The following is a 22,598-nucleotide window of genomic DNA, read 5'->3' on the forward strand; positions in this document are numbered from 1 at the left end:
ATTCTACTAACGTTTTAGTGAACGGATTCTTTTTCTTTGCAAGGATGTTCACTTGTTTCATTTTTTGAATAAATGGATTCAATTTAATTCCATAGTTATACAGAGTGCCACAACATAACTTCCTTTTTTCAAACGCAAAATGCTTTGAAAAAAGGAACTTATGATCATGTACCCTGTATTATGGTATGCAATATTTTTTATTATAAATTGGATGAACTATAAGTAAGATAATATTACAGGAACTCTGAGACTTACAAGGTCTGTCCCAAAAGTAATAGGACTGAGTCGATTAAAACAAATATATTACCAGAATCAATACGTTTGCTCAAAATTTTTCAAAATATTACCCTTATGTGTCCACACACCGCTGCCAGTGGGTTTTCCATACCTTTTGGAAGGCGGCGCCCAGAATGCTACTAAGCTCTCTCATCTACTAATACTCATACTAAGCTCTGTTGTAATACTTCTACCGAGCCGTGGTGAAGTCCTTTCAGTATGGATTTGAGGTGCAGAAGAGATATAAGTCTGGTGGGACATAGTCTAAAAAATCTGGGTCCTCACTCACATGGTTGAGAAGCTCTTGATAGATCTGTGTGCAAATTTCCTTTTTGTCCAAAAGCACTCAGAGAACCAACTTTGCACTCACCTTTCTCATGCCAATGTTTTTGGTCACAAGTTGATGCACATTATTTTTAGGGATTCCAAGTTCATCATAAACCATGCGAACACTTAAAACGCGATCCCTGTCCAACAAAGCATTCTCTTGCAAGCCATCTTTTGGCACTTTTTAGGTTGAAGGGCATCCAGAATGTTTGGCGTCTTCAACATTTTCTCTCCTCTCCCGAAACAACTTATGCCAATTAAACACACCTGATATACCCATAGTGTTATCACCATGGGTATATCAGGAATAGGAATGCTGCCTTGAGAATGTCATGACTCTCTTTCCTGGTTTTGCCCAGTTTCACTTAAAATTTGATGGCGTAGTGCTGTTTCAATAAACCCTTCATGATGGAGCATAACAAGGTCACATTATAGAGATTTTGTGAAGGAACAATCTGCACTCAGCAAAGGTTGGGAGCCAACTGCCACTGGCCTCCAACTTTTCCTGAGACTCCCTTCCCTTGAACCCAGCCAGAGGAATCATCACTCATCCATCCGTCTATCAGGGAAAAAATAAGTAATACTACTTATTACTGGGACTGACTTTGTAATGATAAAACTGTTCAAATAAGAAAATGAGAAATGCTATCAAGAATATTACTGTTAATGCAATTTTATGGCAATTGAAATAACTTATAAATAGTAAACTTTTGAAACTAATTGACTCACCGTTTGATCATTGACTGACTAGAAGAACACTTGTTGAACTGACTACTTAGAAATCCATATGGCAATTTCTAGCTATGGAAGACCTTACTTTCAAAAATCCAACAAAGCAAAGTTAGTTGTCATTAAAAGAAAGTTACACCAATGAATGTGAGAAGTTGAAGAATGGTCTAACAATATTAAGGAAGTCCTCTTTGAATAAATGTTGCAATTCTAAAAGGACTGTTATAAAATTCTGCCAATTTGTGTTAATACTTAGGAAATTAGTGTAAATGAATCCATCTGTGCCTGTTTTTTTTTGTTTCTCAAAGATACCTGCTCCAACTTATAACTTAGGCTAATTGTGTTGAACTGATCAGTCACCTCCTAGTAAAAGAACTGAGTGACTCTTTTTCTGATAGCACTTGTTTTTCCACAAGATCTCCCTAAAAAGTGTAGCTGACTCCTCGTAATGTCCTCCCTCAACTGCATTCTTTGATGCATGCAATCTGTTCCTTGATGTCTATGTGTTTATGCCCATGAAAATTTTAAGTCAATTGTAATTTGGCGTTTAAAATAATGGGATTGCCACAAGTTTGATCTAGGCAGTAAGCAATGTAGAATAGTGACCCAGCCTGTACATGAACTTGACGAAGAAAATCGACCCCCATTATTATGGACTATATATAAAGTCTGCCATGCCCACCTCATGTTCTGCTTCAGGAGATGCTACAGTATTAATTCATATTGTGTGTACAGTTGACTTGCTTTGGAATACAATTTCAGTTGCACTTACTAATCCTCTGCAATGATGCACCTGTACATTTTTATCATTATCATCTGTTTTTCAATCTTAATCTTGTTTACCGACAGCACTCCATTCTTTCCATTTTAAACTCCTTCATGCTTTATTGTTCTTCTGTCCAATATCCCTCTTTACTTAATGTACATATTTTTCCATCAGCTTTCCCTTAAATTGCAGGTGTGACAAATAAGTTATGCCTAATTCGTAATCACCATTGCATTGTGACCTTATTTTAGTTTAAAAATGTTTATGCTAGTTTTAGCCTATTAGGTCATTATTACCTATGGTCTTCATGTCACAATTCCTGGATTTTCAATGATTGTGTTCAAACATTTGTTTTCAGGGCACCTAGAACCACTGCATTAGCTGAAGTTCTCTATACTCTGGCCCAAACAAATGCAAGACTTCAGCCTTTCCTCCAGCAATATCTGCACCTAATGCAATCTGATCCAGCTGTTGACACAAATGTAAGAATGGTTTATTGTACTTATAGATCTGTAATATATTTTTTTCTGAGATTGTGATCAATTTGGTTATTACATTATCTGCAAATTAAGACAAATAACATCTTCAAATGGTAAAAAAATGCAGTTAAAAATATGTGAAACTATAAAAGAGTGTGAAACCAAGAGATATTCACTAATTACACTGTGCATCATCTAATTAGTAAATAATATCTTTTGACCATGATTTTTGCATGCAGTGAAGTCATTTATCCAAAAATATTACAATTGTGTTATTTGTTGAATTTCTGGTAAATTATATATAAATGGAATTATGTCAAGTTGTTTATATAGACTGTTTTTGGTAAAGTAACAAATACCAGAGGGCTGGGAAACCTCCAAATAAAAATTACAAAAGATATAGTTTAGGTGTAGGTTAATATAATGTCAGAAAACTGGAACTGGTGTGGAAAAAATGGGCATGAAGTTTTTTGCATAGTTACCATAAATTTAGAATCTCAAGGTAATTTAAAGGGAAGGAGGAAGTTGATTAATAATAGTTTTTATGCTTTTTTGTTCAAAGTGTTCAAAATACATAGAACTCATCTCATCGGTTAAATGGAAGAAGGGACCAGGGACCTTTTGGTCTCAATTTCGCCTAAATAAAGACCTCTATCTATCTATCTGTCTGTATTGGAATTTTTACATAGACACAGAGGAGAATTGGTAGTAAATAGGAAAATAAACGTAGATGCAAGGAAATGATGAACCATATTGCAGATACTGATAGCTGATGATTCACATTTTGAGATAGTCATTGAAGAACTTATCCACATTGTAGTAAAACTTGCTTTGTGATAGTTTACACCCTTTTGTTTGAAAATAGTGGGGGAAATAATAGATTTAATTAATTTTGGAAAATTATCGTAGATTTGGGAAGACAAATGGTAAGGATCTCAAATAGAAGAGGTTAGGTTTTGACCATTCTAAATGTATACAGGTATTCTCTCTGCAGCGAGTCACGTAATTATGGAAATTAATATTTATTGGGAAGAGAGAATAGTGATCATGCATCCTTTTTCCACATAGTTTATTAGAAATAATTAAATATTATGTTATATTGTTGACTTAAATGGGTAAGTGGCACAAGTTTCATTTCTTTAACTCCATTGTACTAACTAACAGTATAAAAAATTAAAAATATTTTCACAATGACTTATTTACTAATTGTGTAATACTAGGAATTTATATTGGTACAAAACTTGGCTGGGAGACCCAGATCAGTCAGATCTGTGATAAACTGAGTACAGCTGTATATATGTTAAGAAAGCTCAACTTTCTCATTTCAAGTGAGTATTGTTAAACACTTAACCATGCCTTCTTTTAATGTCATTTGAATTTTGGTGTTCAGTAAGGTCATTCCTTACATGTCAAACAAATCATGCTACTACAAAAGAGAGCTATTTGTTCTCTTGCCAATATTTCACCATCATGAATTTTTTTGTGAAAATCTTCATCACATTCAAGAATTTATGTTTACATATTAAGTAATAGATAGATAGATTTATTCACCATAGAACAATACATAATTGTATGGGCTTCGTCAAGATTCAATTACATTTATAGGTGCATCCCTGTTTCTGACTAGAGAAGGGGGTTTTGATGCAGGCATACAAAATCCCATTATACATCTATACACCAGGAATGGTCATGATTTTTTGACTTTTGGAATACTCCCTGCAGGATTTTCTTGCATTTAGTTTAAATATAAACCTTAATGCACGTTTTTGAAGGGTGAGTATTCCATTGATGTTTCCATGTGCTGGAATCCCCCGGCAGACGATGTCATATCAAGCTATGGACTCAAATATACCATGATATACTGGGATTAATACTTCTGTATTACAATAGTTAGCAAGATTTTTAAAAAGAAATATTTATATTGATGAAATTTAATAGGGTTGTACCATTTATCAAAATGAATAAAGTAATAATTATTATGAATAAAAAATGTATGATCCATATTCTTGGGATAGGCTGTGTAACATACCTAATGATGGACCTTACCTTCATATCATCCAATTATGTGTACATTAAAAATTTTATTTGTTGTGTGTAATGGTAACATTCCACGAATTATCATATGCTTTATAAAAACAATGTTTTTCATTCTCAGGGGGAAACAGCTGAAAACATGCAGAGAACCTTCAATTCTGTATCTGAAGTTATGCATTTCCTCTCACATGCATATCATGCCATGAGTGATATCATTTGTGATTTCTCTCAACCCCCTCCTAGAAATCTTAGAAGTCGTCCATTAGTGATTCAGCATTCTGCCGTTTTACAAGCTGGTATTCCTATTCAGGTAGCTATGCACTCCTCACTTATCTGGAAGTATTTCTTTAAAAATACTTCCCCTTTAGAGTTAAACTAGTTATTTATTTATAAATCGAATGGCTTTTATGCTTTAAAAATGATGCGATTTCCACGTGCAGATCAGTTACTGTTAATGTTGTATAAATATCACTTATAAAGTTTAATTAATGGAAACAGGCATGTGCCCATTAATCTAAGATCAGTTAACATAATATTCAAATTTAAGGAATGGAAGAATATAAGGAAGCAAGTAGAATTTTATTCATTTCATAGAATGGCGTTGTTGTGGTATCATACAACTTTATGCACAGCTGCTTCTTTTTATAATGAGCCCTCAGTCTAGGATATTAATAGGCTAAGTAAAATCAGTGTTAACTTAAATAGCAGTGTCGCAAATAATGAAAGGCTAGTTTCATAAATGATGTGGATCCATTTTTGGTGATTTTTAATTTTATACTTGTTATCTTAAATGTACTGGGTGGCCAACTACCTAGAAAACAGTAAATGGGATGAACCTTGAAAAACAATCCTAGAAAAACCTGGAATTTTGGATAGTTAATATTATTTTTCCATAAGATAAATGTGTCATGGACAGTGGAATTGCAGAGGTGTAGAATATTTCCAAAGAATAAAAAGCTTTAAATATTATTGTGACATTCTGTTTTCAAGCAGTTAATTTTCTAGGAAATATCAGTTCCTGGCAAGGTCATGGTGTTATCTCATTTAAATCTGGAATGTTATTTCAATAATTGTTTCCATTTTTGTAATTCCTGAATGCAACCATAAAAAGAGGAAGGTTTCATGAAACTGGTAACATTCATCCAAAACTTTAAAACAGGCAAGAACTTCAATGCTTGACCCCAAAACTCAGCCAAGTAATCTCTCTTGCGTAAGCAGGATTTATATTTAAGTAAACTATAAAAATTTTACAAACTATTTGACTTCATTATCTATCCATGCTGATGGGTAAAATACTGAAATATTTGTGCATGTGAATTCTCCGGCATCATATGGATTACATGAGAAAAACCAAGGTTGTAAAATTTGTTGCCCAAAACTTGAAAAACAAATTTTTTACTCTTAAAAACCTGGAGAAAAACTTTAATTATAAACCATTTCATTACTGGCCAACCTGTTAGAGCAACCAGATAAGTTTAATTAATTAAACCAGAATTAATTAGTTAAATTAGTTAGACCAGATAAGTTTAAGTTACTCTATTGATGTTTAAATGGTATACTTCTTCAAAACTGTTAAAAAGTTTTAGTGTCTGGAGATTTTCAGGAAGAATTTGCAGTCACAAATGATAATCTTCAAAAAACTCAGATGAATTATAAGTAAGGCTTTGAACAATTCAAAATGGTGAATTAGGAAAATTTGCACCATTTCCTTCATTATTTGAATTCCCATTATAACTCCAAATATAAATTGAGCATAGGGAACATGTACAAAAATTCTCTTTCTATTTACGTCCTTGCTCTGCTATTAACTTAATTTACCTTTTTGGTTGTTCTCATTACAGTATATTCTAATTGTAGTACATATTCAATTGGCTGCTCAAATATCAACCGGCATTGCTAGGAAAACCTATTGTTTATTTGGTGCCTATTATTTTTCTGTTCACTTCCAGTGTTTATATTTTCCTTGCACAGTTGTAAATGAAAACATGGATTTGATTATTGGTTTTTGACTAACATTCGTAATTGTTTGATTTTTCAAGGTTTTTACACTGAACAAACTAGCATTGCAACACTGTTAACACAACACATCTCTGGTGTTAAACAGGAGAGGGATTCTAGATGTGAATACATCCTAAATCTTGATACATTTTATTCTGACAGGCTCAAATAAATGTAATGGGAAATCGAAATGCTGCCACTACTGGCTCCCGGCAGCAGTCTCCATCGGAAAATTCTACTTCATCCACAACAAATGCATCAGCCACTGCAAATCAAAGTAGTGATCCACCAGGCTTTTCAGAACCAATTCTGACTTCAACTGCTCCTTTGCGCACAGCCTATCGCCCCTCTAGGTCTCAACCTCCCATGGGATTACCACCTGTCGTTAGCATTACTCCTGGAAACGTAGAACTTATTATGGAGCTGGGTCAAGCCGGTGCCACAATAGACTCGATTCAAGCTACTATGGTCACAAATGGAACTTCGCAAGCTTCTGGAAATGATACTAACTCCAATACCACTGGTAAGTAAAACCCAGATGTATATTTTTTTCATCTGCTATTTATCTTGTCTAGTCTTAAAATAATAATGTAGCTTCAAGACTCTGCGACTTGAATTTGAAACGGTATATTAGGAATAGCCAATACTTTTAGGTAAATTTATTAGTAAGATGTTCATTTAATGCTACTTTAGATTAAGGTATAGATGATTTTTTCAATATTTAATCTAAGGCCTTTTTGGAGTGAAAATGAAAATTTTTCACCTATATCATTCATCATAGTTTTTTAATTATTTGTTTCTAGTTTAAAATCTAAAACTGTGTGTATTAGCATTATTAAATGGTTTAAAAAGCTCCTTTATCTTGGAATTTGCAAACAATTGGGAAACAATTTGTACCATGACCTTTGTCATTGGTGGTTTTCATTTTCTAAAATGAGCAAGCTGTGATGATATTTTTACGTACAAAAATGTTATCTACTCAATGGTGCCATGAAATGCATTGGTGTCAGCAACAAAAACAACTTGTACCATATCCCTAGTGGAAACAGGCCACAGTGTGTCCTTTTCCTGTTCTAAATAAGGAAACAATCATAGAATATTTGTGTCCTGGAGAAAGTTGATGCTGTTTATAGAACCATGAGGTACCGCTTTAGTGATCTGTGTAAATAATGGTTTTAAGTTGGATTTGATATGAAAACTAATTTGTTTGGATGAATTCATGCACTTTACTGTTTATTGAAGAACTGATTTTGAAAATTAATTATTGTTGTCGTACATAAATGCTTTATGATTCAATTCTTAAAAGAGTTCTAAGCTACTGTCTGAAGATACCAGATTTTATACTGAATGATACCTCCGGGCACCCTTAGCCTCAGCCAGGCTGTGTGATTTTTCAGTTGTCATTCTTCTGGTAAACCAAATTGATGCAGAGAAAGTAGCTGGGGCTCCTATGTTTGAATTTCACGAATCATTGAGATTGGCATTCAATGAGCTCTAGTCTCACCTCTCAGACTAACCTTCATGTTGATAATTGTGATTGTTCAGTTGGCTATCGTTCAGTGATTTTCCCTTCTCATAAAATGGGAGGCCAGCCTAAAATCCCCTCAAATCTTTTGTGGTACCCACTTTCACTCATTTAAATAAGACCTGCTGCTTACTCCTTATCGCCATTTAAAGCAAATTTGTGGTGTTCTTTACCAAATATAATCCTTCATAAGACTTTAGTGCACAAGAATGCGCTGTTACAGCATATGGTCCAAGATACCTTATTCTTCAAATTAGTCATTTCTTTTTCAGTTAGCTTCTATGTGTACAGGTTTTTGCATCCAACCAAAGCATACAGGGTGCGTTCCGAAAGTAATGCAATTGAATTTCTAGCACCGCCCTATTGGTCAGAATGGGATTGAACCACTTGGACTAGGTGGCGGCATGCTAAGCTTTGCCAGTCTCAGTGCTCTCCAAGCTGTGGAAGGGGTAGGACGTCAGTTATTGTAAACATCTGCGTGCCGACCGTGTCACGAAAAAAATGGAATCGACGATCGAGCAACGTTATACGATTAAGTTTTGTGCTAAACTGAAAAAATCTCTAGAGGAGACTGACAAAATGATTCGTGAGGTTTACAAGGACTCAGCTCTGTCCTACTCACAAGTTTTGAGGTGGTTAAAGGCCTTAAAGGAGGGCCGGGAAGAGGTTCACGACGAACAACGTTGTGTGCGGCCATCAACCAGCAAAACCGAAATTAATGTGGCTCGTGTTCAACAATTGTTGGGCCCTGATAGTCGATTGAGTATCAAGATGGTTGCCAATGAACTGAACTTATTGTCTATTGTTGTATTTTGCATTGTTTTTGAAGATTAATCAATGAGGAAAGTGTGCGCCCAGCTCATGCCCAAGGTGTTGTCAGACGACCAAAAGACCAACCGAGCAGAAATTTCTAGTCAAGTTTTGCAATGTATTGAAAATGAACCAGATTATTTGGACAAAATCATCACTGGTGATGAAACCTGGGTTTTTGAATACGACCCAGAAACAAAATACCAAAGCTCATTAATGGCACACCGAGCAATCCCCCAGCCCAAAAAGGCAAGAATGAACAAATCAAAAGGGAAAGCAATTCTCATTGTCTTTTTCGAGAGTAAATGAGTGGTCCATAAGGAGTGTGTTCCTCAAGAATATTCATTATAGTAGTAATTATGAGTGATGACTGACGGCTATGGTGGTTTGCACCATTAGGGATAGGTGGGTAATATGGTAGTTGGGAATGGATGAAGATTAGAGAGAAACCCAGCATCAGCAATAGCATGATCTTAATGAAAGGCACTGAAGGATCCACATTTAAATGTCCCATCCAACGGATGGCTTACTTTATGAAGTACTCTTCACATGCACTTCAAATAGGGATTGAGATACCTTTGAAAAATTCTGGAGCCTATTGTATTCTGATGAGAAATTTTTCATGGCATATGTTAATTGTTTCAATAATTGTAGCATTCGTGGTTTTTTACTAGGTAATACACAACAACAAAGCTTTACCTGGCCAAGACCTCCTCCAGCTGAACTCTTTGAAAATATGCTGCAGGCCATGGCTGGCCAGATGATGATGGGACGGGGAGCAGGCAACACTGCCACTGTTACAATAAATGGAGGTTTAGGGGGTGCCACAGCTAGGAATAGGGGCAGCACTGCATCTGCCAGCAACACAACATCCAGCACTACTGCTACAACAGCAACAACAGCTGCATCATCATCATCAGCAGCATCATCATCTGCAGGAAACACAACTACATCTGGAGGAGGCAATGCCGGGAGTGCTGGTGGACAAAACAGCCAGGCTCGTGGCAACACAGCCACACATCCCACCACATCCACGCAGACAAGATCAACCTCCAGACCTCATGTGCAATTAGCACCAGCGGCATTGCAAGGTAATTATTCAAATTATGATTATTGCATTTGGGCTGTTTTTGAATTTGTGGCTAACATGTACAAATTGTTTTTATTAGGCTTGGGAGCTAACAGTTTTGATCCATTCCTGCCATGTGGTTCACATCATTTGAACTCACCACGCCGTCGTATTAGACCTGTAAGTATGATGCCTTGTAATCATAGTTAATGTGGTTACGCATTGAAAGATTTTTAAGGGAATACTCAAAATTGGTTTGAAGTGGTCATGTATGAATTTTTCATGTGATCTTTTTACCTATCTGCATCTTCATCTTGAAGACATTCACTGTTACATCTAATGGATGTGATTTTACCTCCATGTGCAGCAACAAGCTGCGGCCAGTGCTGCTACTGAGCAACAAGCACAAGCATCAGCACCAGCTGCCGCAGAGTCAACTCCTACGGAAACACCTACTCAGCAAAATATGTCAAGGCTTGATTTGTTGATAGCATTCGTGAACCACTGGCTGGGTAGTGGAATGGGTGCTAGAGGTTCAAATTCATCGCCAGCAGAAGGTGAATCATCTGCCAGTAGTGCAACCAGTACACAGACCAGAAGTGAGTGTCACAATTTTAATCAGTGTCTTGGAAAGGTGTCGAGTGCACATCAATATTGCTAAGGAAATAAGGAAAATTTCATTATTTGGATTAAGCAATTCGTCAATAAGTTATGCTTTGTGATTTTTTGGTGTAGGTTATGTGATATTATGTTGATTGACCCATCTATCAACTGAATTTTAAAATTTCAATCGAGTGAGTTTATTGTAATAGATGCTGCAATCATTAGTTATTGCACTGTTTTTAGTGATTATTTTATAATAATCAGATTCTGTTCAAATTACTGCCTAGTGTTTTATAATTACATTTCTGGTTAACAATTTGTTTATTTGCAATGGCATACTTGACAGCTGTCACCCTTTCATGTTTTGGTCAAGTATTTAGTTTTTTGCATCATTTCCTTGTACCACATTTCCTGCCCATAAGATACATCGGCACAATAAATGCCTCACTAAGATTTTACGGTTAAGATTTATGAAATATCTTTTGATCTGATGGAAAACAATCAAAGAATTTAATGTTAACATGAAGGTAAAAAGAAACTTAACATTTCCTGACATCTTAACCTTCCTTATGACCATAACATCATCACCTGATGACGATGAGCAGCATCGAAACCATGGCCGTGAAATATTAAATCCTTTTAGTGGAAATGTTAAGTTTCTTTTTACCCCCATAATGAAGGAATTCCACAAAGTTAAACCTGAAACTGTTATGTTTAATGTTAACACTTAAAATGAAGAAAATGGAATTTTTACCATTAAAAATTAGCAACTATTTAACATTTATTCGTCGTGGAATCTCAGAAATTCATCATCACTACTGCGAAAGTCATTTGGTAGTTAATTTCCTTGAAAGTGTCCCTTTTCACATACAAAATGTCAACTTTTTCCATCCTACGCATTGCTAATTACACATTTTTTAAAAGACCTAATGATAGTTTCACTTTTAACTTTCTCCCAAGACTTTTTCTCCCATCCTCTAGATGTAGAATGTATGTCTAGAGAACGTCATGTATATGGCCATTTCATTCTACCTGTCAGTGGGTTGGTGCCTCTATCCACTTTGTTCACTCTTTATGTGTAAATCCTTCAAACAGTTTATTGACTGAAATATGCAGATGCTGCAATTGAAAAGTTAATCCATCAGGAATCATAACATGATGTATCTTCAGTTCAGTAGCAAGGCTTTTTGCTGACTTTGATTTATGGGCCTTAACCTGATTTCACGCTAATAAAGAAGTTTTCTTTGCGAGACCGAAGCTTCCATAACTATAGCTTCATATTCTAAATTCTTTCGGATAAACATGACTGTTGGTAACAAAAGCTGTTGTAATTTTCTTCAGAATTTATTCCATGCTATGTGTTTCAATGATCATGTGCCATCTCCAGATGGTACACACCGATGGAAGATGTTGTACATGCATTGAAAGGCACAGCATGAGAAAAATTGTGTGGAAAATTACTCATAACCTTTATTATCATTATCCCTTGTATCCCCAACCTGTAGTTGGCTTCAATTATTTTTATTTAGACTTTCGATAAAATTCAAGAAATATTTCCTTTTAATCAATAAAAATATACCTTATTTTAATTTGTAGGCATTAGTGTCATACATTTAAGGGTATGCTTCTCTGCTTTATATTACACCTGACATTTTCAATTTAATAAATACATGGGGGTATCATTTTTAAGTTATTATCGCTAAGAAATAACTGAGATATGTGGATAAAATTAATCACGTATTAATTGCTCCTTATTTACCTATTGCTGTAAATTACAGCTATTGATGGAGAAGCTAGAGGCTCACAGTGTGATTAAGTTGTTTCATTTGGAAGGTTAGTGCCCAGCATATCCACGATGAAATTATAGCTGTTTATGGAAATGTTAGCTCATCATACGACACAGTTGTGAGGTGGAAACTGAGTTTTAATCTGACCAAATGTCCCTCACAGACGATCCAAGAAGTGGAAGACAATCACTCACAGATGATGCTGCCACAGTGAAGAGGGTGGAGAACTTAATCTTATTAGAATGAAAAGCAACGATCCAAATGATCATGAATGAGGCTGATCTTAGTTAAGGCAGTGTGTGGAAAATTATTCACGAAGAACTGTACATGTCATAGGTGCCAGTACACTGGATTCCATGACTAATGACTCCTTTTCAGAAGCAAACATGGCATGACCTGCAATTGTGGCCACAGCACAACCGGCAATCAAAACAAAAATCACCTAAGTTTTTTACAAATGAAAGTCTCATTAATAGGGATATCAAAAACCACAAAAGAAACTAGAGGAATTGTTAATGGCAAAAGGACAAGGAAACCAAGGATTACAGATGAGCTGATCAGAAAAACAGATAAGAGAAGGAAATAGAAGAATGTAAATAGAGAGCTAGTTGTAAGGAAGTACCAAGCATTAAATAATGAATTAAAACCAATAAAAAATAGAGCAAAAGAAGTGTAGTGGAAGATGCAGTGCGAGGATATGGAAAGTTTACTGAGGAAGGCTGAAATTGGTGTGCTATGATACAAAAAGGTTAAAACATTTTTGGGAAATAAGAAGGGAAAATCTGTTTTAGCAATTATAGTAGAGGAAATGATAAAAATGATGACGGAAATGAGAAAAATTCAATTATAGTTGAAGCAGAGAAGATCCCAAAGAGATGGAAGGAATATATAGAAATACCATATGGTAAAGAGCTTAGGCCAGCGAGGTTAGGCATGGAAAGAGAATGTGACGTAGATGAAGATAGCTAGGGTCCATGCTTATTCAATGGTGAGATAAAAAGTGTGTTAAGGGAAATGAAATCAAACGAGCCCATGGGAATAGACAACATCCCTGTGAAACTACTGGAAGGTTTGGGAAAATACCTTGTGAGATCAGTGTTAGTTCCTATTCCAAAAAAAGTAACAGCTACTTCATGTGAGAACTACAGAACAATGAGTTTGATATCACACACAACTAAAGTGGTTCTCAGGATCATCAGCAAGAGGACAGCAAGAGGATAGAGAGCAGGGCATATGACTAACTAAGGAATGATCAGTTGGGGTTTAGGAAGGGGAGAGACATACATGAAAATGATGCCATTGCAGTAATGAGATTACTAATTAAGAAGACTATAGAATACAATCAGGCCTGATCGTAGATTTTGAAAAGCTTTGACAGAGTGAATGGGGAAAAAAATTGAATATATTCCAATAATAGGAATGGATAAGAGAGATAGAAGACTAATCTGCCCCCTACATGTCTCAGACTGCTTTGGTGCGAGTAGGGGATAGAGTCAGGATGGGCAGTGTTAGGAAGAGGAAGGCAGGGTTGTCAATTATCACCTGTGCTGTTCAACATACAGGATGTATATGTAGAGGAAATCACTGGAGAGGCATAGAAAGAACTGGCGATAGGGAAGAAAGCCAGTGAGGAATTCATAAAATCAGAAAGGTTTGCTGATAATCAAGCTTTATTGTGTCAGTCAGCCAAAGATTTCAGGCATTACTGAGTACATTCGAAATTCAATGTGGTATGTAGGTATGTGAAGAGAATAAATGTAAATAAAACAAAGGTTATGCAATATTCTCTGGAGATGAATGTGGAAATAGAGGGTAAAAACAAGAATAGGTGGAACAGTTTACCTATCTTGGGAATGTTTTGGACCAAAATGGTCCAAGTAGTAGGGCATAAGGAGAAGAATTGCGTTAAGCAAAGAAGCTTTCACAAGGATGAGAGAGGTTGATCACAGGGACATTGAGTAAGGCAATTAAGAAAAGGCTCGTTAAAACTTTGATGTGGATCATTTTTATATACAGCACAAAAACATGGTCATTGAAGCAGGATAATATGTGTAGATTGCAGGCTTTAAAATGTGAGTGTGGAGAAAGATGGTGAAGTGGACTGAAAGTAATACAAATGAGGAGGTTTTATTAATTCTGAGGAGAGGAGAGGGGATTGCTAGGAGAAATTCTAAGGAGGCAGAAAAAATGGATTCAAAGCAAAAACCCTCTACAATAAACTGTTATTCAATTCTGCATATATTTTACAGGGTGTGGCACACGCTTGATGGTCACCACGTAGCAAGCATTCTGTGGGCATTTCAACATTGCCACCCTAGCTTGCGTTCCTGGCTGGCAAATTATTGTAGCGTAGGTAAACACGTTCAGGGAAAATAGAAGCATGGAAAAGAGAAGATCATCAGTGAAATGGGTCATGAGATCAGCCCAAAACATCTATGCAGTAAGGCAATCTCTTTTTTGCGAACTCCTTGGTTCTTTACATGCAAGCGCGCAGCTACCCCTGAATTTCTGATCATTCTGTGAGGCAAATGTTTCATGCTGACCTCCACTGCCATCCTTGCCAGTTGACTATAGTGCAAGAATACCTACTTTGCGTTTTATTGCTCAGAAAAATGCAATGTAAAACATTTTTTGAAACTTTGCCTGATGATGCAATTGTGTTCTTTAGTGATGAGACACATCTTCATCTTTCTGGATGCCTGACCTAGTGGAAGCTGTGCTACAGGATTAATAACAATCCCATAGCCTGAGAGGTCCCTTCATTGTGAACATATCAATGTTTGGTGTGCACTGTCACACTCTAAACAGTGTGTGGGTTATTGTTCCCTATTTTTTTTAAGAGAATGAGGCTGCAGTTACAGTGGATTGTGATCGCCATGTAAACATGTTCGAAGATTTTTTCTGCCAAATGGCAACTGAATGGATTTTGCAAATCTGTGATTTCAGCAGAATGGAGCCATGGCACTCATGGCATGAACCGCAATGAGGGTTTTGTGGTAATACTTCCCTGGGTGCCTAATTTCTTCGAGGGGCAATATTCAGTGGCATGCTCACCCAGTTTAACCCGTTGTTACTTTTTAATGGGGGTATTTTAAAAAATACATTCATATATTATACCATATATATACATAATTGTCCAAACACCCTTCCCCAACTGAAGCACAATATTCGCCTAGCAATAACCAGTAGACCCAACTCTATGCAAAAAATTGTCAACCATAGCTTCAGAATTTGGGTATATATATGTATATATATATATATATATATATATATATATATATATATATATATATATATATATATATATATATATATACATTCAAACACGAAATCCCGCCAAACGGCGAATAAATACTCATATATACAGAAACAGATATAAGGAAAAGGGATAGGAACACATATAAAGGACGAACACAATAAAGGTGGGGAAGGCGGAATCGAACGGATCACAAGAGTAAAAATATTTCCTCAACCGGGACTCGAACACCGGATCTTTCCACTTGCCGGGCGGATGCTCTTAACCACTTGAGCTATCGAGGATAGTCAATTTACCCTGAGATCCGTGGGTCTAATATGTCGCCAAGCGCCCCGATTCTTTCAGCCAAGAGATGGCGTCAGGGGGCAGTTTCACCCACCAAAGGAGAAATAGACAATACACAAGGAAAGGAAAGGACAGTTTGTGATCCGTTCGATTCCGCCTTCCCCACCTTTATTGTGTTCGTCCTTTATATGTGTTCCTATCCCTTTTCCTTATATCTGTTTCTGTATATATATATATATATATATATATATATATATATATATATATATATATATATATATATATATATATATATATTTTTTTTTTTTTTTTTTTGGGTCACAGTAGCCCAGGGGTAGTGCATTACTGGAGCTGGGTTCGATTCCCGGGCAAGCCTCTCAAGGCACCCTCAGCTGCACCCAAGCTGTGTAATTTTTTGGGTACCTGTTCTTCCTGGGAAACCGTAACCGGCACGGGGAAAGGAACTGGCCCCCCTACCCTGATGTGTGAATTTCACTCGCCGGCGGGCTTAGTACTGGCTCTAATATCATCTACCAAACCGACTTTTAGGTTGATTACTGTGTTAATGTTTATGTGTACATATATATTCTTGACACTTAAAAAAAAAATATTCGTGGTTCATTTAAAATGATGAGAATATTATGATCATTATAATTTATACCAAATCCATTTATCCATTAATTTAATTTTAGGACCACAATTTCTCAAGGAAATCAATTGAAATATAAAATTTTAATCTTAAAGTGTTTGAATAAATAAAAATTAACAATGTTTTATTTGTAAATGCCATTTTATTCGTAGTTGTTTTGTGCTCAAGTCTTTATTGAGGGCTGTGGGTGGCAGCAATCCTTTTTCATCTATTGGATTTTTATTTTTCAAAATGTAGACATTTTTCTATTGTTGATATTTCTATTTGAAATTGTATAACCCTTGTTTATTTCCGGTTTTTGTTTTTGTGACCTTGTTATAGCTCTTGTTGTTGATTTCAGGGCAAGGACGGACTTTCATCGCTACAGATTTTTCCGATGATGGATTACTAGACCAGCTCAATGTGCCATTAGAACTCTCATGGCTGGGGCTTTTAAATCAGCTTAGGCAAGGGAGCTCTCAAAGTGAGGTTAGTTGAAAGGCTTAACTCAGGCTCATTTACACTCCTCATTATTGCCACAAAACTGTTAATGTGGCAGTAGGTTGTATTTACTCAAGGTAATTTTCCAACCCAGACACAATTATTTTCTAATTTAGGTTTTATTTTTCATGGAATAGGTCAATTCACTATTTTAGTTCATGAAATTATGTATTGCAGTCTGGAATAAATAGCCCTGAATATTCATTGGAAGATATTTGGCCATCTCATGGAGGTAAGCCATTGGGTTGAGCAAGGCTTCACTCTGTCTCACTCTGGAGTTGGACCATTTTTATTCTTCCCAAAGTTTAAATTTTGGGCATCAAATTGGACTGCACACTTATAAGAAAGGCTAATACTGTCAGTATATTGTGTAATATGTTTTTACACCATCCTTTGAATTATTTTGCTGCACTGTGTTGAATCTTGTTATGGTTTTTAACCCCTTATGTAGCAGTAACATTTTTCACTCTAGGGTGCCACATCAATGCTGTATCAAGGGTCCCCTACAGTGGCTGATTTCCTGCAGACTGTTCCTGATTATTCATATTCAGAGGGAGAATCATTTTTAACTGATTTGATCATGCTCGTAGTAAGTCCATTGTTTAATAGTGACATTAACAGGGATATTTTTTTTTGCTTTGTATGTTATCTGCAATGTTCATTTTTGCTCTAGGCTAGAAATATGACCTTTGAGAATATGATTGCCCTGAGTGTTGGTCACTCACGGGTGTTGGATCAGATGCAGCCACAATTGAATGACTTTGTACTGCAGCGAGTGTTGCTGGGTCAGCTTCCCACACAAGAGAGAATATCTGAAGCAGTTGATAGAATTTTACTGGAAATTCAACCTCCTGCAGATATAATGGTAAATATTCAGTGACATTGAATATTTAAATATTCTCAGGTGACTGACGAAAAATTCCAAAATCCTTTAGGAAAATAGCCATTACAGCATTAAAAATTCTCTCTTATAAATTGCAAGAAACCAGGCAATATGCGACCAATATTTTTTGTTGCCTATGCTTTACTAATAAGAAAAGCTGGGCAAATATCATAATTAAAGGCTATGCATTGTACATGAATGAAAATCTGGTTTTTGAACTCAATGGACTGCCTATTGTCACTGTTTTTGGTATGCATAAAAAATAATAAATTGTTGGATGCTATCACTACAATCAGTATAGAAACCACTGTTTGACTTGTAGTACATTTTGTACCTTAGAAATAAATACCCTTTCAACATTTTTGCTTCCTCATTCAAAATATAATCCTTGTTAAACTCTCAAAAACTACTTGTTCATAATTTTGGAAATGGAAACATATTTTCCTGAATTTTCTACCGAAGAAGAGTATTGCATCCATTTCATGGCGTATTATAATGAATCGCATGATAGTGCCATTTATGTACTTCATAAGTCACTGTACATAACTGTATTTCTTAAGATTTATTTTTATGGTGCCAGAATTGATTTCTTTGAAATGATTTTTGGTCGTTTAACAGTTTATTGTTGAAGGCTAATACTATGGAATCAAGTAATCATTTACATGTCAATTTTGACTTCACAGGAAGCAATACGCATCCGTGAGGATGTGGATTTGATGGCATCCATCAACCGATTCTGTCAAGTCCGTATAACAGAGCTGATTCGTCTCATTATAACCAAATGTAAGTGTCAATCTAATTTGCTTGCATTTATGTTTATTCATAACCATCATAAAGAAGTCATGGTGTAATTTGCATTGTATATTTTACTTACAGCGAATCCTGGGATTTTTGGCCCGGCACTGATGGCCTTATGCAGTGTAATAGTGATGGAGCTGACATCCCTTTTGCTGAATTGCTGTGATGGTGGTGAGAGAGAAGTGGAAGCAATGCTTCAAGTGGCTGTCGTGAGTGGTTTTTTTCATCCATTTCTTAACTATGTGGATTAAGCTTGAAAATTGCATGAACGGTATTTTCTAGAACAGTTTGATTCACATTGTTGGGCCATAATAATAAAGGTGCAGGATGGAAAGAAGTACATTGCCTTAATTTTCCCCTCTTTATTTATTTTAGCGTCATTTGACAAGTGGTGTTCACCCTGAACTTCAACGCTGGACCATTAATAGTTCTCTGACTCGTTTCCGGAACTATGTAACTAGAATGAATGCAAGGTGCATTAATGTTGAGGATTTCATTGTTCGTCAATCAAGACATGTAGAAGACACTGCTTCCAGTTCAGGGAAACCATCCTCTTCTCCCAAAGAAAGGACACCTCAAGAGGTAAATTTCATTTCAATGGTGATGATTGCAGTTGTTTTAGAGTAGCTGTCGATTACATTGATTATCAGAGTTCAGCAAATTTGGTTGTCTCCTTTAAAATAAATAAAAACTGCCATGATCATATTTAATCGACTTTCTCTAATGCTATAGTTTGGAAACATTGGTAACTGTGGATAACATAATATATAATATATTATTATTATTAAAACACACATTTGTAGATAGAGAATGTCAGGTGGCACACAAGTCCCAAATATTACAATCAAACTTACCTTGGAAAAATAACAAGACATCTCAAATCCAATCAATCTCACAAAAGATAATAAATAAAATCAGTGAGGTAGAAAGCAATGCACTTTAAGGAAACTTCCAAGCACCAAAATCTTGCACAAAAAAAAGAAAATCCACATCTCAAAAACATCAGTTTCTCAATCAACATGTAAAAAAAATCAAAACTAAGCTGTTACGTACAAATTTACACCACATGTCAATCAAATAATTAATTATATATACTATATAGTATTCCACTTCATGACAGTTAACGTTGTGAATGCGAGTAGATTTTTAAACATAGTTTTGAAAATTGACTAGCCATGTTGAAATTTTGAAGAATGTTGTTGCTCTGTACAAAATTGAAAATACAATCAGATTTACTGTTAATGGCTTGACTTTTTGGAATTTTTTCAAGAGAAGTAAACATGGACCAAAAATTTTGTAAGGTCCACTATTATTAACTCTTTGAACAACCTAGGGTTGAAACGATGACGTCATCTTAAGGTGTTGTTACATCAATTTCCCTTCATTATATTCATCCTTATTTCACTGGGAAAACCATTCTAGCTGGAGATACACTTTAGTTGTTCTTTTGTATGGTTAAAATATTGATAAGCAGTAAATTCAACTTCCCAAGGGTGTATAAGTTTAACTTTATCACCTTAAATATAACTTTAACAGTTAATGTCCTCTGGTATAAACAAGAGGGTGCCATTTTTATAACTGATAGGTTTTGTTAACAGTAATTTGTTTCAAATGTACCTTAAAAGATTGCAAATTGTTCCAGTGCATAGAAAGTTTTTGGGGTTGGGCTTGGGTTAGTTAGAGAAAATTGCACTCAGATTTTCCTTAATTTGTTTGTTCAGCCCTTCAGTCATCCATAACAACATTGGTGCAACTGAATCATATTTCATTACGATTTGAACAAACTGAAGCACTGAATCAGTGGACAATCTTATTCCCTTCCACCACTTCATCTGCAAATCCATTATCCTACTTTTCCTTCATTTTGTTCTCTTCCATCCATCATCATTCCCTCTTGACATCTTCCAACTCACGGGGCCACTGCCTTTCTTCCTGTGTAGTAAAATTGCTGGCTCTCACTGCCTATCTCAACTTAGTCTATAGTAATCATCATACTTATAATAATGTATATTACTTAAATAGTTGATGGAGGAAAATGGTGGATATTGGAGTAATTGGTAATTGAAATGACACGAAATCATAAACGTGATAATTTCAGTTCCTCGGGAAGCATTGCTGATTATTTTCTGAGGAGACAACAGAAATGAATTAACATAAAGTAATTTGCTACTCACATCACAGAAATTAATTAAATTGCCAATATCTTGGAATATTCTGGAATGGAGTAATTACACTGGAAATAAAAATTAATAATAAAATTATTGTGATAACATGGACCTATTACCCATAAAACAGTAAGGGTTTGCTGGTTCTTGATTTGCAATATTCTGATTATCCTCGGTGGAAAATTTTTTTACATTAAATGCATTAATTAAAATTTTAGGAGAGGCGGTTTTCTATTGATAATATCAGTGTGTGTTTGTGATATACTGGAGGGTCTGGAAAAACTGAGTTTTCAATTATCATAGTAAAAATACAAATATATTGTTATATTTTGGTCATCCCTGCACCCTGGAAATAGTCTGCCAAGGTGGCTGCCGGCCATGACATTCTTTGCCTTTGATTTATTTGTCTTTTCTCTTTCCAGCACTTTCGAATTAAGTGTACATGCATCACCTGTTTTATAGCTATCAAAGTGGTCTGAGTATCCTAAAAATCTGTCAGTTTTGCTTTTTACACCAGGTTATGAATAAGCCTTTTTTATATTGTTCTTTTTGATTTAATTTTCTTTGAATGCCAATACCAACATTTAAGGTCAGTTCATAGTGGCCAATTTTAGAGCATATTTTATTGCTAAAGGTGATGTCAGGGACAGTGTGTGAGGGTCTACGAGGTCTGTTCAAAAATTATCACGACTTATGCGTTGTCGCAAAAAATATTTATTTATTCTTGCATATTTATTTTGTCCCCTTCGAAGCAACTTCGATACAGTTTTTATCTCGTCTATCGTAGTGTAGCGTCATCCTTTCATGGGCCTCTTCAGTTTTGGGAGCAAGAAAAAGTCACTGGGGGCCCAATTTGGGGAATACGGTGGCTGTGGCATCATTAGTGTGTTGTTTTTGCCCAAAACTTGGCGCACAGTCAACAATGTGTGAGCAGGGGCATTGTCATGGTGCAAAAGCTAATTTTTGTTCTTCCACAAATCTGGGCATTTGTGGTGGATTGCTTCACGCAAATTCTGCATAACTTACAGGTAATATTCCTTATTTATCATTCTACCCTGTGGCAAGAACTCATGATGCATCACGCCCCTGCAATCGATGAAAACTGTAAGCAAAACTTTCACACTCAACTGAACTTGGCGTACTTTTTTCTTTCTTGGCTCGTGCTGCAGCTTCCATTGGGATGATTGAGGTTTAGTTTCCATGTCATAACCATAAATCCATGATTTGTCACCAGTTATCACCCTCCGTAGCAAATTTGGGTTGTCGCGGACAGTGTCCAACACCTCATTAGCAATGTTAAATGAGTTGCTGTTTTTGGTCGAAATTGAGCAATTTTGGTGCGAATTTCACGGCGACCCGTGTCATGCCCAAGTCATTGGTGAAAATCGAATTGCATAAGCCAATGGATATGTTTAGGTCCTCAGCAACTTCTCTAATGGTGATTTGACGATTGGCCAGTACTATTTTCTTAACTACATCAATGTTTTTGCCTGTTGTTGATGTGCTTGAGCTTTCAGCACGCTCTTCGTCGTTCACATCTTCTCAGCCCTGTGAGAACATTTGGTACCACCGATAAACGCTGCTTCAATCCAAGGTAGCTTCTTTATATGCCACAGTCAACATTCAGAATGCGTCTGCGCACTTTTGTTCCTTTGCACGTCGTTTTTCTCGCATAATTT

General features: G+C 35.9%; 1 protein-coding gene across 1 annotated transcript in view; it reads left to right on the forward strand.

Moving 5' to 3' along the window:
* Nucleotides 1–22,598, forward strand: part of LOC139690224 (large proline-rich protein bag6-B) — a 42,144-nt gene that overhangs the window by 12,997 nt on the left and 6,549 nt on the right. The window contains exons 8-19 of the mRNA XM_071587535.1: nucleotides 2,457–2,580; nucleotides 4,733–4,921; nucleotides 6,772–7,132; nucleotides 9,619–10,035; nucleotides 10,114–10,193; nucleotides 10,381–10,612; nucleotides 16,934–17,061; nucleotides 17,546–17,662; nucleotides 17,747–17,938; nucleotides 18,640–18,739; nucleotides 18,833–18,963; nucleotides 19,130–19,336. Of these exons, the coding sequence (XP_071443636.1) occupies nucleotides 2,457–2,580; nucleotides 4,733–4,921; nucleotides 6,772–7,132; nucleotides 9,619–10,035; nucleotides 10,114–10,193; nucleotides 10,381–10,612; nucleotides 16,934–17,061; nucleotides 17,546–17,662; nucleotides 17,747–17,938; nucleotides 18,640–18,739; nucleotides 18,833–18,963; nucleotides 19,130–19,336 (2,278 nt within the window). The remainder of the gene's footprint in view (nucleotides 1–2,456; nucleotides 2,581–4,732; nucleotides 4,922–6,771; nucleotides 7,133–9,618; nucleotides 10,036–10,113; nucleotides 10,194–10,380; nucleotides 10,613–16,933; nucleotides 17,062–17,545; nucleotides 17,663–17,746; nucleotides 17,939–18,639; nucleotides 18,740–18,832; nucleotides 18,964–19,129; nucleotides 19,337–22,598) is intronic.

The sequence above is a fragment of the Hetaerina americana genome, unplaced genomic scaffold (genome assembly GCF_022747635.1).
Source record: "Hetaerina americana unplaced genomic scaffold, ioHetAmer1.1.p SCAF_3, whole genome shotgun sequence".
In the NCBI taxonomy this organism is placed as follows: domain Eukaryota; kingdom Metazoa; phylum Arthropoda; class Insecta; order Odonata; family Calopterygidae; genus Hetaerina; species Hetaerina americana.